General features: G+C 34.3%; 1 protein-coding gene across 1 annotated transcript in view; it reads left to right on the top strand.

Annotated features, from left to right (window-relative positions):
• Positions 1-18,181, top strand: part of PCLO (piccolo presynaptic cytomatrix protein) — a 369,605-nt gene that overhangs the window by 307,364 nt on the left and 44,060 nt on the right. The window contains exons 20-21 of the mRNA XM_082472536.1: positions 1,030-1,224; positions 17,793-17,934. Of these exons, the coding sequence (XP_082328662.1) occupies positions 1,030-1,224; positions 17,793-17,934 (337 nt within the window). The remainder of the gene's footprint in view (positions 1-1,029; positions 1,225-17,792; positions 17,935-18,181) is intronic.

Here is an 18,181-nt window from a genome sequence, read left to right as displayed (position 1 = left end):
ATTACTTAAACCTTTCCTAAGTGGTGCATTCAAACTAATTCTATGATTTTTTTTCTAACTACTATTATTATTTTTAAATTGCAGCATCATACATTGGGTTTGGCAATATGCACAGCTTTCCCATTGGAATGAGCTTTTCCTTTGGGAGGTTCATTAACCAGTTATCCTACAACACAACAGTAATCTTCATCATCAAATGAGTTACTGCCTGTATGAGAGAACCATGTAGTGTCTTTCCAGGATATGCTGAGCTATTTATAAATATTAAATAAAAATTTTTATATTGGATCTGAGTATTCCTTCCTTTTCGCCTCTTCTCAGGAAGTACAGCAAATTGAAAAGTGGTTCTTTGCAATTTGGATTGGAAATGCAAGTGTTCTAGGAGATAAAAAACTGAGGTCATGTCCAGGAGGCCACTGAGTTGATACAATAAACCACTGACTACAATAAGTGCTATAGATTACTTATGAGTTGTATAGATCATTTCTGGATTCCACTTAACCAGATCAACTCTTCACCAATTAACATTCTGGAAGATGATTGGTATAAAGACCTCTCTCTCTATGACTATCACAGTAAATGTGTGATCTTATATATACATTCTCTAAAATTACCTGAGATGATGATATAATACAGTCCCCACTTCCATGTATCCCAGTGACTCACACACCTTCCTCCAGGAATTTTACTTAAAACTCCTCCTGGGGCAGTGTCAGCCTAGTGTTTCTTACCTGGTCCCTACAAGAATTAGCAGAGTTGCTTGGTGAAACTATAAGTTAATATATTCATTTATATGAGACTGCTTAGAATGTATTCCTCTTCTCAAACCTCTCTTCTCAAGATTATCATCCTCTTGCCTTTCCTCCCAAATGTTGAATCACATTGCTGTATGGTGAGCAGTTGCATAAACGCGCCAAAAAAGAAACAGAATTAACATAAATCTTAGACGGTTTCAAATTATGTGAGACCCAGCTTGACAGGAGGAACGCTGGAGCAACTTTAACTCATGTTTTACCCTTTTGTAACCAGACATGCAGGTTCCCACCATTGAGAAATCCCATAGTAGTCCCGGTAGCTCGAAATCCTCATCCGAAGGCCATCTCCGCTCTCATGGACCATCTCGCAGTCAAAGCAAAACCAGCGTCACTCAGACCCACCTGGAAGATGCAGGGGTTGCTATAGCTGCTGCCGAAGCCGCCGTGCAACAACTCCGCCTTCAACCAAGTAAAAGACGCAAATAAATTCCTCAGCATGGCAGCTTAATGTTCATCTGTTGCCTTTCTTTCCTGCTGTCCTTCCCCATTTGCTTTGTTTTGTGCATTCCCGGCTCCCTCTGTTCTCTGTCCCTTTGTCTGTGTAGGAACAGTATCGATACATAAATATGCTCTCTCTCATTTAGTTCTTTTTTGTTTTAATTTACATAGAACGAAATAAAACTGGCTGTTTCTCCTTTGTCTCCACTATCCATCCAACCTGGCTCATAGTATTTGGTAGCTGTGTCTGTGATGTGTGCAGGCAAAACTATGTTGTGTGTCCTTTTTGTGTGCACTTAAATATCCTTTAGAATACAGGAATTATAAGCACAAGTGGCTGCCGGTTTTCCAGGCATTACACCAAAAAAAGGCACACACATAAGCATTTTGAGCAGATTAGCAATGAGAGTCTCACCTCTGAAAAACAGTAAAAAATTTTAGGCAGAAGAGTCATGTAACCAACAGTCAAGTTCCAGAACCTAGGGGAAATGGAAAAACCATTTTACGCTTAAAATTTTTAATAAATTATGCATGTGAAATAATGAAGCTTTCCGTGCAAGAAACTTTCTAGTCTTTTGGGGAAAAAATCTGTAAAGACAATAATGTTTCTTATATTCTCAAAAAAGTATGTAATATTTATATATGTTTAAGCATATTCGATGAGGCCATGTTACCTCATTAAGGAGCACAGTTGGGTCCATTCTGTTGGATCACACTGTGTATATGATACAAGAGAATTTATAGGGTTATTCTTTTTTCTGACCATTGGAAATCCTTTGGAAGTCGAGATATCAATTAAAGCATAACAATTCACCCATCTTAACTGCTGTAATTTCAATTGATAGAATTATATAAGAACTTAGTGAGTACAGAGACTTTAAAAATGTAGGGGCACTGTTACTTCCAAGAGGCATCAGCCAAACAATGGAGATAGATGAATGTTCTCCCCATCTCCCAAAGTCATCATTTCCAAAGAAACAGCCAGTTTTAACCCCCTTTAGTGCTGTGCATGTGGTGTCATTTTGGCATTTGAACACACAACTTACTTCGATAGAGCAAAAGATCACTTCTCTTTGCATGAATAACTTTCAAGCTGGTTCCATCTGAGGATACATACTCTGGGTTTCCATTTCACCCACACTACCACAGCAGCACATAAAAGCGGTCAGTCTAATCATGCCAGGAAGCAGCACAGACACAGCATAGCAGGAGTCCTCCCCATTCAAAGAACTCAGTCTGATAATCTGCCTCCACCAGCTAATGGCAACCAAGACCAAAGCCAGCTAGCCCTCAGGAAGGTGATGTCTGATGGACCAGTCAAGCCAGAAGGAGGTGAGCAGAAAGGCGCTATTCAAAGCACACAGCAAGAACATCCCCCAAATTTAAAGCCCTCATCTTTTAATTTTTAGAGATTGTCTGATAAAGTATGTTTATCCACTTTTTAATGTGCTTTTGTGGGCATGGCATTTCAGGACTTCATCATCACTGTGTAAGTCCCAAGATCAGTCCCATAATATATTGACTACAGTGATTTGTATTTTTCTATGCACTGGGCATCTTTTGACTTTTGTTGGGAAATAGATTAACAGTATTCATATTGCAGAATGGAACGCATGCCACTAACCTAATCTGTTCAAGCATGACTATAAATATGTTGCACTGTGATAAAACTTTAAACTGCTCACAATTCGAGTTAGCATACCAGTTGGAATGTAGATCAGTTTTTGTTGAATATTATTTCAAGTGTAACTTTTTTTTAAAATTCAGTGGATTTTGGAAATTCTTAGAAGGAAGTAAAGGAAAAAATTGTTAATGCACTCATTCACCTTTACATGGTGAAAGTTCTTTCTTGATCCTACGAACACATTTTTTCCACTCATGTTTCCGTAGCTGTCAAGTGTATCAGATGTGTTGGGCATGTGAATATCCAAGTGCCTGTGTAATAAATAAAGTATCTTTATTTCATTCATAAACCACTGGGTTCTGAGCCATTGTTATATGATACAGCTTAAAATGAGTGTGTCAGTTTTTGCTTTCTCATTTGATTCCTTGCAATAGAGAATTTAAAGTTACCGCTTCGTTGCTAGTGCGAGCTATAATGATAGAATATTGAGTTACAGGACAAAGTTTCATGTCGGAAGCATAAGATAGATGGGGAATTATTACCAAATAAAAGCACCAGAGCTTACATAAACGTAAATAAATAATGGGGTTGGGCTACTCTAGGCAATGCTTCCACTCTTCCTTTCTTGCACGTGTGATCTACTTCACAATCTTCTCAGCTTTCTGGATAGAGGAAGACAAATCCAATGAGTCTTGCTCCGGACAGGCACCTAGACTTGATTCCATGGCTTTGTTAGGAAGGAAAGCAAGTTAATTTCTGTCCCTAACTTGACATCAAAAAATCTGTGGAATTTTCCCCGAGAAAGAATGCCACTCACTGCCAGTGACAGGGATCAAACCAGGGTGATTATAAAATTATCTTCATTGTAATTCAAATGTAATTTTAATTTTAATTCAAAAACATATATCAAAGAAAGGATTAAAAAAAAGATAGCAGTGTTTGCCCCCTTAAGTCCCTTCCAGCCCTAAAACACTTGATTCTATGATTCTGTACTTTCCACAAAACTAAAATTAAGACTTGTACTTTCCTACTGCATTTCTCTGTATTCTCAGAAATTTTTAAAATTTAATATGCTTTTGTCCCAACTAATCAGATATTTAGGAGCAATGGAGGATGTATGTGACAGTACAAAGGGCAAACCACTGTGATGTTCCTTGAAGTAGCAGGCAGTTAAGGAAACAGCTTAAATATTAAGATAATTGTGAATATGCATTTACTCAGCCCAGTTTATAGACTATCACCAAAGCAGTTTCCCTTTTCTATTTAGCCTTACTAGTACTGTCCAAGAGTACTTAAAATTCCACCTCTCACCTTTTTTTCCATCAAATAAGTTCAGTTGATTTCTTACTTCATTTTCTTACTGCAAATATTTCATAATTGTAAATGTCACAGTAGTCAAATGCTTCTCTTATTTCACTCTTTTTAATTATCATGATTTAAGTATTCCTATGATACTTTGTCTGAGTTTTCCTAGGTGTGGGTCTTAAAATGTGCAGCAAAATGCATTTAACTCCCTTTCTTTGAATAATGCTCTAATGGATATTGTCATACATTTAGAACAGTTCTTCACATTGTGCAAAGTGTTTCATCACCCATTTTCTCATTTTGTCACACCTAGTGGATGAGGGATTCGTTGCAGATATTTTCATTTCTGTTTTCTGAGTGAGCCGTCAGAGAGTCAGGGTGTGCGGGTGGCAGCATGACTGACGAAGAACACATAGCTGGAAATTGTCAGAATCGGCACTCTTAACCCGTGTTTATGACTGCACCTAACAAGCCTTTGCTTTTTAAATACATTGGCTCCTTTGAAATCAAACTCTCCTGATTTCACTAAAAACAATTGTCATTTACTAATTTGCTGTTTACACTCCAGTCCTTACAAATGATTAGAGGTTGCTAGAAATTATGGCGGAATACAATTTAGACTTGGTCTACCTACTTGATCCTCTTTTCTGAAGGCTGATAATTAAGCTGCCACAAACCAAGGAAGTAAAACCCTCCCACTGCACAAGCCCAGTGCAGCAGTAAGCAGGCTCTGTAGAGGAGGCTGTGTGTACATCTGCAGTCATTTCTATCAAGGGTGATGAAATTGTCTCTAAAGAGCTTTCCATAGATATATATATATTTTTTTTTTTTTTTTTTTTTTGGTGAGCTTTTCAGTAGATTTCTGCTTGAAGTAGCAGAAAATATGGGTCAGGTAAGAATTATGGAGTAAGTCAGGAGGAACTCTTTCTCTCCCTCCAGGGTTTAGTTGCATGCTAGGAAACCTGAAGGACAGGATTTAGACAGATTGTGCCAGATCATCCTGATACCTAAACAACTCTCCGTTTGTATTTAGAAATACCTGGAAATATTTTTTTCCAAGCCAGTTGGTTTGGTGGAATATAGGCCTGGCTGTTTTAGAAGGTAACGCCAACCAGGGAAAAGAGTTTCAAAATAGGTTGTTTTTTAACACCATACCCAGACTAAAACAAATTGAAGTATTTTTAAAACCTTGAAAATTAATTTAGTTGCTATGGAATATGTTACATTTTATATATATATTAAGGGCATTTTTAAATTCCTGAGCTGTTTTTGTTTGATGCTGAGATTTTAGGTAAGCTTTAAGTTTAGAAACACTCATACAGGATGGATAGAAGTATCCCTCCACCCTGGGCAATAAGTTGAGAGCTTGGAGAGGTTAGTAAGAAGATGAATCATTAACTGAGTTGTGTGAGGAACTATGACTGAAGGTCCCTTGTTGTGGCCGAATTGTAGGAGAAGGTCCTGAAGCTACTTCCACAGACCGCTGCTGGAAACTCCACTTTCCGTAAGGCTCCTTTGCGGCACCTGTCAAAGAAGAGTTTCCTATCCATATTGCCGTGGTGAACTCTGACTAAGCCATCTCTCTGTGAGAGCTGCTGTCTTGGGCAAGTGGTATGGGTGGCTGGGTTGGGAAACAGGGTGGGCACTGGGAGTGGAGAGAAGTGATGGTTACAAAGGCAGTAGCTGATCAGTGGTCCATTCTCTTCTGACCGGAAGCAAATGGTCACTTTTGATCAGAAGGGATTTGGTGTTCTCTGTTTCTGGAAAGGAGAGGGCTCAAAAGGGAAAGAAATCAGAATGAGATCATTTGGAGGTGAAGTCTTCTGGAATGTGTGTAAGAGGTTAATAAAAACAGACTTAACATTCCTCATTTCAATGTGTTTGTGCAAAGAAAAGAAAGGCAGCAGAGAAAAGCTTTAAAAAGGAAACTTTGGATAGTTTAAAATAAAAAGAAAACAAACTAATGATGTGAACACAGCAAATAGTCAGCAAAAATCAGAGAATCAAATTGGATTTCAGCTTTCAAAGTTTTCTGCCTATTTCTCTGGGGGCAAGGGTTGTATTTCTTTGTTGTCTGTGAAAATCAAAGTGTTCTTCTAAAGTTTTGGGTTTTTAAGAGTTTCCATATTTTCTTAGAAAGGTTGGTTATGCATTTTCAAATCTTTCTATAGTCATTTCACATTCATTGCCAGAAATATCTCTGCTGCACATGCAGAGGCACAGACAGTAAATATATAGCTCTGAACATATGACACTGTCTCTTGTTTATGCACCTTCCTTCCCAAAGGTGAATTCACTGCCGTATCATCAATGGATACTTTTGTTCTTTTCTAGTAGTAGCCATGAGTGCGTCAAGCCATCCACGTAAAGAACTACTGGTTCATACTGAGGACTTCTATGTTCATTTCATCTGACATGAATAGCAGGACCAACTGGCCTATCTAAGTATCAAACTTGGCTTCAGTATTGCTGTGCCTTTGTCACGTGATCTAACTATGGGCCTATATGATTGAGCGGGACTATTAATACATGATCCGAGAAGAGAAAGGCCTAATTTTTAACATGTCAGAGTCCCTTAAATGCTATTTATGACACGTCTTTAACAAAGTTAAACTTACTTTTTTGATTGCAAATTATTTTATTTTAGGTGTAAACAAATTTATTTTCAAAAAGTTAATTTACCAAATTACCAGCAGAGAGCAGGACCCAGAGCAAATGAGACAGGCAAGTAAATGCTGATGGGGGAAAGAAATGAGAAGCATGGAGCATGAGAAGGCTGATGGGGACACAGTGTGGGACCATGGACAGAGGGTACAATCTGAGCTTGGGGCTGGGAACGTGATCACCTGGGTAGGAAGGATCCTGGAACTGGGTGAAATGCCACCTGGGGAGAGGTGGAGGAATGCCAAAGGCTAATAGGTAGCTACTTAACAACATTGCCTAATTCCAGATATCTATCCATGAATTACTTGATTTTTTTCCCACTTTTCATCCGAATGTACTACATTATGTAAAATCATGATATTTCACCCATTCTCTGTTGTGCAAGATAATCTTTGGGAGGGAGGGGGACATATGGGGATGGGATAGGATGAAAGCAATCTTTATGTCTAATGAGTCAGACTGAAAAATAGCCTTTTTTAAATTTTATTACTTTGTTAAGTCTGTAAATATATATTTTAATCATTGAGGTGACAAAAAAAACTTTCAGATTTCAAATGAAAACATTTCAGCAATATTTTGATTGGGGTATTATGGTTTTCAGATGTATAAAGAGAAATAATGTAGATAGAACCATAGCTTTATACCTCAATGTGTTTTAAAATACTGAAAGATAAAATTAATTAAATGATCATTTGAACAGAACCTAATCAAAATATTAATATTACAAATCAAACAAGAACAGATAAGTTTTTAAGAAGAAGATGCTTGATGAAAATCAGGAGGTAGGAATTCCCTGGTGGTCCAGTGGTTATGACTCCACACTCTCACCGCCAAGGGCCCAGGTTCAATCCCTGGTTGGGAAACTGGGGTCCCACAAGCCTCAAAGTGCGGCCAAAAAAAAAAATTTTTTTTAAAAGAAAAAAGTCAGGAGGTAGGTCCCTATTTCTAAACATAAGAAAGACAATGGAATAAAATTTCTACTTCTACTTTATTCTTAAAAGGACACAGAAGCAAAATCTACTTTTCCTCATTAAGACATTTGAAACTAAAAACTACATTATTTTAAGTTCTATAGGTCACATTATTTTTTTTCAGAGATCTTATAGCTTTTATTTTTATTTAAAAAAAATTTTTGAAGTATAGTTGATTTACAATGTTGTGTTAGTTTCTGGTATACAGCAAAGTGATTCAGTTATACATAGAGGTCACATTATATTTTTATCTGACTCTTTAGGTAAAATGAGGTCGGAATCTAGAGAGAGAGAAAATGTAATTTTTATACTACACAATTCAAATTTATTTCTATATGGATATATATATACTTTATATACTTTTAGTTTACTGTAAAGCATTCTCATTGCTACTGACATTTTTAAAGTAAATAACTACTTTGGCTCCATCCAACTATTAATGTACAAGAAAATTGAAGAGACAGTGTAGAGAAAAGCCGTTTTGGGAAGAATTTGCATTGTCTCATGCCTGCCAAATTTCATTATTTACTCTGGATTTCTGTGTAATATAGATTTGTGTGGGGTTTTTTAGGCAAAAATAGAAGAGACAAGCCAATTTTTATGATACATATAATATTTAATTCAGACCTTATAATTCTAGAGTTGCGAAGTTCTGGGTGAAACAAATTCTGAAGAAGCTTAGAGAAATTAAAAGGGTGCTGATAATAATAATAAATCTTTTCAAGTAAGGTGTTAGAACTTGATTTTTTTAGTGCAGAAAATAAAAAATAAAAGACACCATAGAAGGATTGTCATGTATATACTGGTTTAAGATGATTGTCAAAAAAAGTTGGTGCTAATTGTTTCTTTTTTTTTTTTCATTTTCACAGTTCATACTTCATTTTCATCACTGTAGATGTAGACCAGTGATTCTCAAAGTGTGTCCATTGATCCCTATGTGTCCCAGAGACCTTTTCAGGACTCTACAAGGTCAAAAAATTCTTAAGACTCTTAAGATGTTATTTGCCTTTTTTACTCTCATTCCTTCCTTAGTGTGCAGTGGACTTTTCCTACATTTCCATGAGATGTCATGACATCATTGCTTTGATGGTTAATGGAATATGTATTTGTCAACTGCTTATGTTAAATTTTTCTTAATTTTGAATATGATAAATATTGATAGATACAACTCACATAAAGCTAAGTTCTTTAAGAAATTCAACAATATTTAAGACTGGAAAAGGGGTCTTAAGACCAAAATATTTAAGAGCCACTGATCTATACCTGGGCACAATCATAATTTTTCCAATAGTCAATGATGTTGGATAATTACAAACTTTTTACAAGATATAATTATCATATTTGCCTCTAAATTTTCTATGCCTTTTATATCTTGTATTGCATTTTGGCACCCCTACTTTCTTTTCTTATTTAATGTTCATTTGTAATTTAAGATTGACAAATGATTTTTTATTTTGTATTTTTATTTTAGATATTTTATTGGGCATGATTTAGATTAAGTTATGATTATATGCCCATATTCATTATTTACATTTGCAGTTTGACTGGTAAGTTGTCTATCAACTTTAATCAAGTTGTTCCTAGCCTAAGGTAGAATGAGAGGGAGTATTACAAAGGTAGAATACGTTTTATTTGTATCCTTATTTTGATGATAAAATTTATTGGAAAAACATTTATAAATTATTTGTTTCTTTAATCTTCTATTGTATTATCTATATTAGTGGTCCTATTCATTGCAAATTCATTGTTGGCATAAATAACAATAGAAACACTGAAGATCATCACTTTGATTCAAATTTGAGGAAACGTTAAGTTTCTTACCTCTTACCTAATCCTTGATCCTTAATTTCAAACATATAATTTATTGTGTTTTTAAATAATTAAAGCTAAAAAGGGAACTCTGAAAATATGTATTTATCATTTACAGAAAACATTATCTGAATTACCTATATTAGTTGCTCATCATTTATTCACATTCATACACACATGTTTTTTTAACGAATAGTATGTTTCAGAAACTCTTCAAAGTGTTAGTGATTCTGCAGTGGACACAATAGACAAAAATCACTGTCCCCATAAATCTCCCATCATAGTAATATTTATCAAATAACCAATTAAAGATAAGTGGGAAAAATTTGAAGAATGACAAAAGCATGCGTTTTGTCTGTCTTCAACTGAAATTGAAGTAGAACATTGCAATTAGTCATTGACTTAAGTTTATATGCACAGACACCATCATGTTTAGAAATACCTGAAAACAGAATTATTTTGCTATTTGTTCTGGTCTGGTTCTCTCTCGTAATCTTTACAGTTCACTGGGATATAACCAAGTATAGGAGGAGAGAAAGTGTTTGAAAATGATCTATTTGGAGAAGGTAGGAATATTAATGAAATTAATTAGAGATGTTGGATTCCATGGGACTGGACATGTGTTTACCAAATAATTGTCCAAATTCCTCTTTACTTTATGGCCATTGACTAAATTTGAATGATATGAAAAATAATACTCAGTGTTTGTTGTAGCATTAGCCATATAAATCAGTATGCTATTATTAATTTGTATTTGTTTACACTGGAAATGTCTCCTTTGGGCAGGATTTTTATATAAATCAAATTATTTGGATTCCGTTTAAAGATAACATCCTTGTTATCTTAGTATTCATGATCTAGCTGATCAGTTTCAGGATTATGTAAGAACATTTTTCAAAACTATTTTTATAATTACTTTCACTCAAACAGGACCACTTGTTTTGCAAGCAAACTGTGAGAATATTTCAGTTTCAAAGGAGAATGAAATAAATATTGAAAAATTGAGTTGCCCTTGAAAAATTGATGTAGATCTTGAATATTTTTTTCTTTCAAATATGATTCTTCTTACTATTAATCTTTTAAAGGTAGAGATCTTTATTGTGTTATTTAAAGGTAAAGATCTTAATTGTGTTAGCATTTTTTTAGCACACAACCAAAACTTGGTCCTTGATAAACTCTTTGTTCATTCTATTTATTTGGACATAGCTGGAATTATAAACTAAACTTATTAAAGATAAAATGAATTTACTTTCTTTATGATGTCTTAATCAAACTTTTATCCATTATTTACTCTGAAATTTTGGTCCCCACTTAAACTGTATTTAAAGTGTCTTCTTCCAAAATAAGTTCTGAACCAAAAACACCTTTAGAAAGGAAGACACACTTAAAAGGCAACATTGTAGCATAAATGCAAGAACTATAGTACACTGAGCCATCACATATTGTATTTATGTAAGAAAAAAATCCTCTCTACCATGTTATTAAGCTAACTTTACTCTCATTTCAAATACGTGTTGTATTGAAGTTATATGCTATTACTTTTGTTCCCTAAAGTGATCATTGATCCTATTATCCATAAAGCTAGGGAGTGAATGGGAGACAGCTGCAAAATGGTGATGCATTAGATCAAAAAAGATTGAACTGATTATTAAAATGTCTTGAAAAAGTCAGTTGTAAGGCCAATGTGGATGGAGAGGGAAGAGTGCGAACATGATTTAAAGCTTTACCAACGTTTCCCAGGACATAGAAAATAGAGGCATCGCATCTTCATCTCCCTCTCTGAAAGAAGCTACTATGTGAATAATATGGAATATCTTGAGGGACATATTTTGATTTTTATAAGTTTGTTATAACTTTCTGATATATATAATTATTTTTTCTGAGTGACCAAGCCCAGTGTTAGTGTTAATTTCATCCTCAACGACACTGGGAGAGAGGTAATATAATCACCAATAATTTTTCATTTAAAAAATATTTCAATGGCATCCTTCCTTTCACTGACCCCACCCAAGGGTTTACAAATCACTGATATATTGTAGAAATCAGAGTTGTCTATTTTAAATACTTTTATTTGTGAAAACTTGTAATTTGGAGGTATGTGAACACTCCTACGAATGGTTGTATTGAAGCTACCTATGCCATTTTTCTAGTGTCTTCCTTTAAATTTTTCCAAATTGGATAACGAATATACTGAAGTAAATTCAGAAATAAAGTATATTAAATTTCTAAAGTCCTTGTAAGATGCAACACCCCTTCTTAATACCCCTGGATGATAGTAGAAAACCTAAAATGTTATTGCACATAATTCAAGGGGAAACCTACCAACAGTGCTGGTAACAGTGGAAAGCAAAAGTTGACATTTTTCAGGGCTACATCCAAATCCAATCAACAAATGAGATAAAACTGCAAAATCTCTTTAGTAAATATAACAACTAAAACAACAGCAGTAATAAAAGGTAGATAGATAGATAAATAGAAAGAGTGAAAGGTAAAGGAGATAAAGTAGAAAAGGTCACTAAAGTTAATACCAGCTAAATTAAACTAACTAAAGAACCAAAAAAAAAAAGCATGCTATAAGTATATAATTTCTAAAATAACCAGGTAGTTATTTCAGTTCCATCATTATACTATTGGAATAAACGAAAGAATTATTGATTGATTTCTCTTAATTTCAAGCAGTTGCTCCTAAAATCCTATACATTGTATCTATGAAGATAATAATAATACTGCATCAACCAAGTAATTTGGGAAATTACAGGTTACCTACATAATAAATTACTCCTGAAATATTTGGAAATACCTTTGAGCTAGACCAAAGATATAAAACCAATGGAAGTGAGGCTTCATACATTCCAAGCACTGAATTCTAAGGTAGGCAACCTCTGTTAATTTGAGACAATTCAATATGATAGAAAAGTGGATGAGCACTTTTTAGTTTTGATTTGTGACCTGGAACAAGTCACTTAAACTTTCCAGGGCTTAGTTTTTCTATAAGCAAGATGATGGTTCTGGAACAGGTTATCTTTAGAGTCCTTACCAGCTTTTAATTTCCATGATTCCACAATTATAAAATCATCTACAATTCTGATCCGAGACTTTGCACATGGTGCTGCCATCGCGTGGTAGGCACAGTGATAGTTCTGCATTTTTAAAGTATGTATATATGGTAGAGGGGAAAAATCAACAGAGCAAACTAATTGAAGACAGATGTGCAGTCAAAGAGACACTACCAGGTTTAATTAAGTTTAGCCACAGAGGTGTAATAAAACAAAATGTTTTATAACCACCTAGCAGCCACAGAAAATGAAGAGGTCAAAGAATAATTTAAAACAGATTGAATTGCCTCACAGAAAATAAAATTTGTTTACCTGAAATGCCCCCTCAATAACTGAGTCACAAAATGATTCAACACGCTAGTATTTATTCTTCTAGCATATAGGGACCCTCTCTATAAGAGTGAACTTCCTCCATCACATATTTGTATGGTACATTCTTTTTTCTAGTTGGTACTTAATAGTACAAATAAAAATTCAAAAAGAAAGTAGGCCCCCCAAGATGTAACTCTTTAAGAAAATGGCTCCAAACATGTTTTTCATTATTAAATCTCAATTCTAATGTAAAATAAATATTTTCATATGTAATACACAGGTGCATAATACATGATTTCTGAAATTCTGATTTCAAGATTTGGAAAAATAAAGCAGATAGAATATTTTTAAATTGTTAATTTTGAAATCATAAAATTATGGAAAGCCATATTTAGTTTTAATGTTTTAAAATAATATTTTCTACAAGAACATAGAAAGAGAGACATTACACTGAAATTTAAACCGGAGCTCACCACCTGTCTGTATACCAAGAGGTGCAATCAGCCTAAGTACTAGTATCTGTATTAGCACCATCTAATGCCTCCCATGGAATGTTACCATACAAATTATTTTGTCACTTCAATTTAGAAATATATATATAATATTCATGGTCTGTTATGAATTTTTTTAATTCATAAGTCTCTGCTCTCCCATGTTTCATGTATTATCATTAAATATTTCTTTCAGTCAAACCAGTTTTGAGGGAATTGGGATAACAGAATATCTGGTTGAGTGATCACATTTTTATATACACTATGACAGATTAAAGTTGAATCTCTGATTTTAAAAGCTACCAATAAAAACTAGGTTACCCAAAATTTCATTGACAAAGAATGTGGGGTTAAAAAAATACCTATATTGTGGCATCTTTGATGAGATTTTTTTGATTTGTATCAACAGAACTGGATTAAAAATGAAAAATCTACTAAATCACTCAGATGTTTTAAGTTGTTTGGTTAAAGGAAAGAATTATTAATATGTTATTATTATAATTTTACTGTCAATTTATTAAATATTGCTTAAGCATAGTCCCAGGATTAAGCTTTTAAGAAGGCTACCATGGAGCAAACATAGGTAGGCTCTGTTTCCAATAGCCACATGAATGTGACAACTACAATTAAAGATAGAAAGTGACAATTGCCATAAAAGACAAAAATTATGTGCTATGAGAGTCTAGGTATAGAAGTTCACCTCTGATTGTAAAGATGAGGAAAATGTATGAAGCAGGTTCTATCTGAGCTGAGCCTTTCCAGATGAGTATAATTTAGATATGAGAAAGTGACAGGGTCAGAGGAGGGTATAACAAAACTGGAAAGAAGAGGCTTGGCTAGAGCTCAGGAGAAAAAAAGCCAAACCATAGGGATTCAGAGTGAGTGGTCTGAATGGGCTTCAATGAAGGGTATACAAAGGAAAATCATGGGAGGTACATATGGAAAGGAGCAGACGATAAAGGACTTCAAGAGGCAAACTAAAGAATTTGACTGAAATCATGAGATGTCTTGAAATTGCATACGATCTGGCCTCCAATATTAAATCCTAAAAGCACTTTATTCATTAAGAAGTTCGCAGTAATACAGATTTAGTTCAGTTTAATTGAGTTGATGGTTTCTTATGTGGGGGCCGATTCAATTAAAAGAAATTAGCAAATAGACATGTTGTTTCAAGTAACTGAAAAAGAACTTTTAAAATATTTGGACTCTTAGCACCAGCTTATCAAAACCTCATCATTTCTGTATTTTTCATCTCATTTTATGCTATGTATATATAGCCCTGTACAGGGAAGATCCACTCTGCATTTTAGTTTAAGTCATTTTCAGAAACTAAATGTCAGGCTATCTAGCTCTACGCTTACATACCAGGTTAAGTATAAAAAAATTCAGTCATGCACCAGATGTTTTGAGATAATGCCAAATATCTAGACTCATTTGAATTATTCACCTAACCGTCCAAAATTTCTTTAGATTCAACATTACATGTAATTTTGTTTTGCAAAGATGTTAAGGTAGACTTAGACTTATTCTGAAATATGTATATGTTCCCTATATTTAGTTTTCTTTCTTGTAATATTTCTTATAAACTATTACTTGTTTGCATTTAAAATATTGACAACACTTGCACAGGTTTTCCAAATGAAATTTCTATTCACCTAGGCAGTATGACAAAACTGGCTTTCCTTAAATTTATTTCTATCCTTGTTCCTTTTTTATTATTATATTGTTTTACATTCTGTTCACATTTCTCAAATTTCCCAGAAGAGGAATAGAACTAGAAATTGCATCAGGTAAAATCAAAGTTTGCAAAAGAAAAGATTGGATATTTTGATATGTAAATAAGAAGACATCATTTCTATAATATGGATATTTTGATATATTGTAAGATTGCTCTGGGATAAAAAAAAGTTTTAAATTAGTAAACATAAATTGATTTTAAAATTAATGTCTGTTAATTAAGGTTTGTCTTTGAAAATGGTAAATTGAGATTTTTCAGTTGATGAAATTAAATTTTTACATTCAATATCATACTAAAAATTATTAACAATCTAGTAGGTTGGATTATATAATGACAATCAAAAGGTATGATAGCTTTTCCTTGTTTACAATCAGTTGACTTATCTGACTCATTATGTGGTTGGTTATACAGTTTAATCTTCTTTATAATGTTCATAATTTTATATCAGTCATATTACCTTTACATTTTTTAACTTATCCTTTTAAAAGATCTTTAACACTAAATACGTCAGCTGGGTTTCTTCTACATAAGTTGAAGAAAATATTAAACAAACATTATGACTATTATTCTTTTCCTGGAAATCTAGTCCTATGAGTTACTCTTAATTCACTGGTGACTGGCTATTTAACAGGATTCAGACCCTTTTCTAACTAGCTATTCCCAATTTATAGATACCTGATATATAACAAATTATCAAACATTTCTTCCTTCTCTATTCTGGGAAAGGAATCCTACTATCACTGGAATAGATAGTATGAAAATTTCTGGTGGCTTTAGAGAAGCTGCTAGTTCAGAAATAGAAGGGAAGAAGTGAGGAAAAGCTAAAGCCTTTGCAAGACTTGATCCTGGCTAATCTGATGGAGAGTTTCCTCCCCTCAGATGATTTCCCTCACAGTATCTACGCTTTTCACTTTATTTGGGTATATTGGTTAAAACTCCACCGGATTGTCATTGTGTTTTTATACATTTCCTTAAGAAAAATATTGATAATTTAGAATCATTAAATGATTATCAACTCTTTACCCAGTTGTGTGGATCTATCCAACTGCTTGAGAAACTCCTGAGTGAACAGGAGGAGAGTATTTATGGAGGAGAGAGACTCTTAAGTACTTTGCAGCCTAGAATACACCTAAAATTAGAAGAGAATCAAGATGAATTCATTGTCCGGGACTAGGTGCGCTGTTCAGTGAGGAACAGCCATTGACAACAAAGCCCTGAAGAAGAGCTTGGGGGTACAGCAAATTAAATCACAAGACAAAGAAGAGTGAGTTACTGAGTTCCTGTTTTATCTCACTCCTCATAATCACAGTCTTATGAGGGGGGCTTTACTGACCCCATTATTTTCAAATGAGGAAACTGAGACCACCTAGAGTTAACTTCAGCAGGAGTTGGGATTCAAAACCAGATCCGTGTGATCAGACCTCATGCTCTTAAACTCTGACCATGTGGCAGAAGACAAACGACAATTTCAAAAATTTGCCTAGAGAATCTCCACTCCCACAAAAAAAGAGCAAACACTTGCCTTTTTTTTTTTTAGTTATTTCTGAGGTATACATTTTAAAGTAATAACGAATTATGATTTATAACATTATACCAGAACATATAAGATTTTTAGAAATTTCATGTAATGTCTGAAACATTTATGTTAACATATTTCCATACAAATAACCCAAAGAAAGTTTAGTATTAGTTGTTTTTTTGCTTTTTTTTTATCCTGCAGGTTCTTATTAGTCATCAATTTTATACACATCAGTGTATACATGTCAATCCCAATCGCCTACACTTGCCTTCTTTTCATTCCTTTTGCAACAGAATTTCCTCCCAAATCTCTAATCTAGAACTCTGCTAACAACATTACCATTCTCTTACTGCATAATTTATAACACAAATTCATAACACTTCTATGGGAATATGGATTCTTATATACAAAAAAATCAAACTCATGGGTTATTTAAAACAAGTCCCAGTCATAAACTAGGACATGCCTAAGGGGAAACAAATATCTTTAAATTTAAAAACCTGCTGGAGGTAGTTGGTAGAGCTACATACAAACAAGTCCAGGATTTTCAGTCATTTCCTGGAATTACCTATTCTGTTTTGCATCTTCACTTCTCAGGAGAAAAACAAATTACTGGTTATTAATATGGGAAATAATTAAGCAATTTTCACATATTCTATCATTTCTATCTACCCAAGTCTTCCTAAATTCCTTTCTCCATGAAATAGCCACAATTCTTATTTGTTTGCCATATCGTTATTGCAATACTCTATAAAGAAATCAGAAGTAATAATAATACTATTTAACTCAGTCTAAAAATCTGATGGTTGATTCCTAGAAGTTAATTTTTTTTTTCTTTTATATCCAACAAAAACAATCAAGGGCTTTAGTGTTGCCACTGAGAGTTACTGGTTAAGGAAAAGAAAATGAAAGGCAGGTTAAGAGATGTGGAGTTCTTGCTAGAGCTGTTTCTTTACACAGGTAAATGAAGAAAACATATAAATATGCATTCGGAGATCAATGGGAGGTTCATTGATTGACTGTGGTGTTGACTCTTCCCACACCATGCAGCCAAACCCACCAATCACCGGCCTGCAGAAAGCTCCGTGTCCACTGGCTCCTCGGGCAGCAGCTTTGGCAGTGGGTATAGCGTGGACAGTGAAGGAAGCAGCAGCACTGCAGGGGACACTAATCTATTTCCTATTCCAAGGATGTAAGTGGTGGTTTTTTTTTCCCCCCCACTGGAAAGTTAACAGCCTCATGAGTAAGCTTTACTTAACATTGAAAAGGAAATAACTAGATAATTATCCAAGTCTGAGTCAGTGTCCCTGAAGCTCTTCAACTGTTTATGCCTATGTAGAAAATAGACTGTTCAGGAAAGATTGGATTAATTTAGTGAATTCTAAGCATGAATGCTGGTCACCACCAGGACTACCTAATCAGTGCATTCTGTATTTAAT

The sequence above is a fragment of the Balaenoptera physalus genome, assembly GCF_965194825.1.
Source record: "Balaenoptera physalus genome assembly, chromosome: 8".
Classification (NCBI taxonomy): Eukaryota; Metazoa; Chordata; class Mammalia; order Artiodactyla; family Balaenopteridae; genus Balaenoptera; species Balaenoptera physalus.
Note: the sequence above shows the minus strand (reverse complement) of the source record. Positions and strands in the feature narration are given on the sequence as shown.